Source organism: Pterocles gutturalis, unplaced genomic scaffold (genome assembly GCF_000699245.1).
Source record: "Pterocles gutturalis isolate BGI_N339 unplaced genomic scaffold, ASM69924v1 scaffold3494, whole genome shotgun sequence".
Classification (NCBI taxonomy): domain Eukaryota; kingdom Metazoa; phylum Chordata; class Aves; order Pterocliformes; family Pteroclidae; genus Pterocles; species Pterocles gutturalis.
The window spans coordinates 943-2153 of record NW_010127958.1 but is presented as its reverse complement, the minus strand read 5'-3'; the positions used below and the strand labels follow the sequence as shown (position 1 = coordinate 2153).

General features: G+C 59.8%; 1 protein-coding gene across 1 annotated transcript in view; it reads right to left on the bottom strand.

The window, feature by feature from the left end:
* LOC104466112 (fascin-like) overlaps positions 1-565 on the bottom strand; it is a 1529-nt gene extending 964 nt beyond the window's left edge. Inside the window, exon 1 of the mRNA XM_010079442.1 lies at positions 407-565. Coding sequence (XP_010077744.1) covers positions 407-561 — 155 coding nt within the window. The 5' untranslated portion in view covers positions 562-565. The remainder of the gene's footprint in view (positions 1-406) is intronic.
* Positions 566-1211: the final 646 nt, after the last annotated feature.

Here is a 1211-nt window from a genome sequence, read left to right as displayed (position 1 = left end):
GGATGGGGGGCCCCAATGCCATCCATCTCTGTGGGACTAAGCCACACCGCGGTGGCCATCCCCATGGGAAGCCCTGGCCCTGTGGGCAGGAGGCAGGCAGGCACCCCAGTGCACTTCTGGGTTTTCTGCCCAGCTCACAGCTAGCATAGGGCTGAAGAGCAGGGAAAAGCATTTCGACAGCTCCAGACAGTTGGGAAGGTTTACATGGCCCCAGGGACCTGCCGAGCATCGTGGGTGGCAAGCCCCGCCCCAGCCCCGGCTCCCCGGGGAATTCGCTGCTATCGTTGGGAAGCGTTTTGGGGCGAGTGCTTAGGCTGGAAAATCCCCCTTGGATTCCCCTGGGAGACGCAGAGGGGTTCCCAAAACCCAGGCGCAGTCCCGAGGTGTGGGGACAGAGGGGACTCACTTTGTGGAGGCGGTGGACTGGATGCCGCCATTGGAGGTGAGGGTCCAGTACTTCCCAGTGTAGGTCCTGAAGGCACATTTCTTGGTGTCCTTGTTGATCTCCAGCTGGTAGGTCTCCTGGTCGCCCTCCTCGTCTTGGTTGGCCGAGAGGTCCATTCCTGCGGGGCAGAGGCAGATGGAGGTGGGGGGTGCTGGGGGGACCCCAACCCACCTCCCAGGGGTCCGGGTGGTGGGGCAGCCCAGGAAACCCAACGGAGAATCACAGAACCATGGAATGGTTTGGGTTGGAAGGGCCCCTTAAAGCCCACCTAGTGCCACCCCCTGCCCTGGGCAGGGACACCTCCCACTAGCCCAGGTTGCCCAAAGCCTCATCCAGCCTGGCCTGGCTCCTGCTCCCCTGGGTGAGCTTTGGTGACCCCTAAATCCCTCGCACACAGCCTCCCTTCCCCATTTTGGGTGCAAATCCAGGTTTTTATGCGGCTACTCAAGTATTAAGGCCAGAAATGAGGGATGGACCGAGCTGGGGCAGCCACAGCCTACAGCTCAGGGCTCTCCATCACGATTAAGCACCAAGCAAAAACCAACTTCGATATTTCACGTAAAAAAGGGCTGTAGTTTTTCCCCCGGAGGTGACAGCCAGGTTATCCCATCCATTAGCAGAGGCCATCTCACCACCTACAAATTCCCAGCTCGTGGCATGTTTAAGGACTGTGGCACCGTTCTTCATCCGTAAATTGTCCCAGCCCAGTGGGGTGGCGAGGTTTGCAGGGAGAGGAGGCTCAGGAAAGCCCTGGATTGGCCAAGCC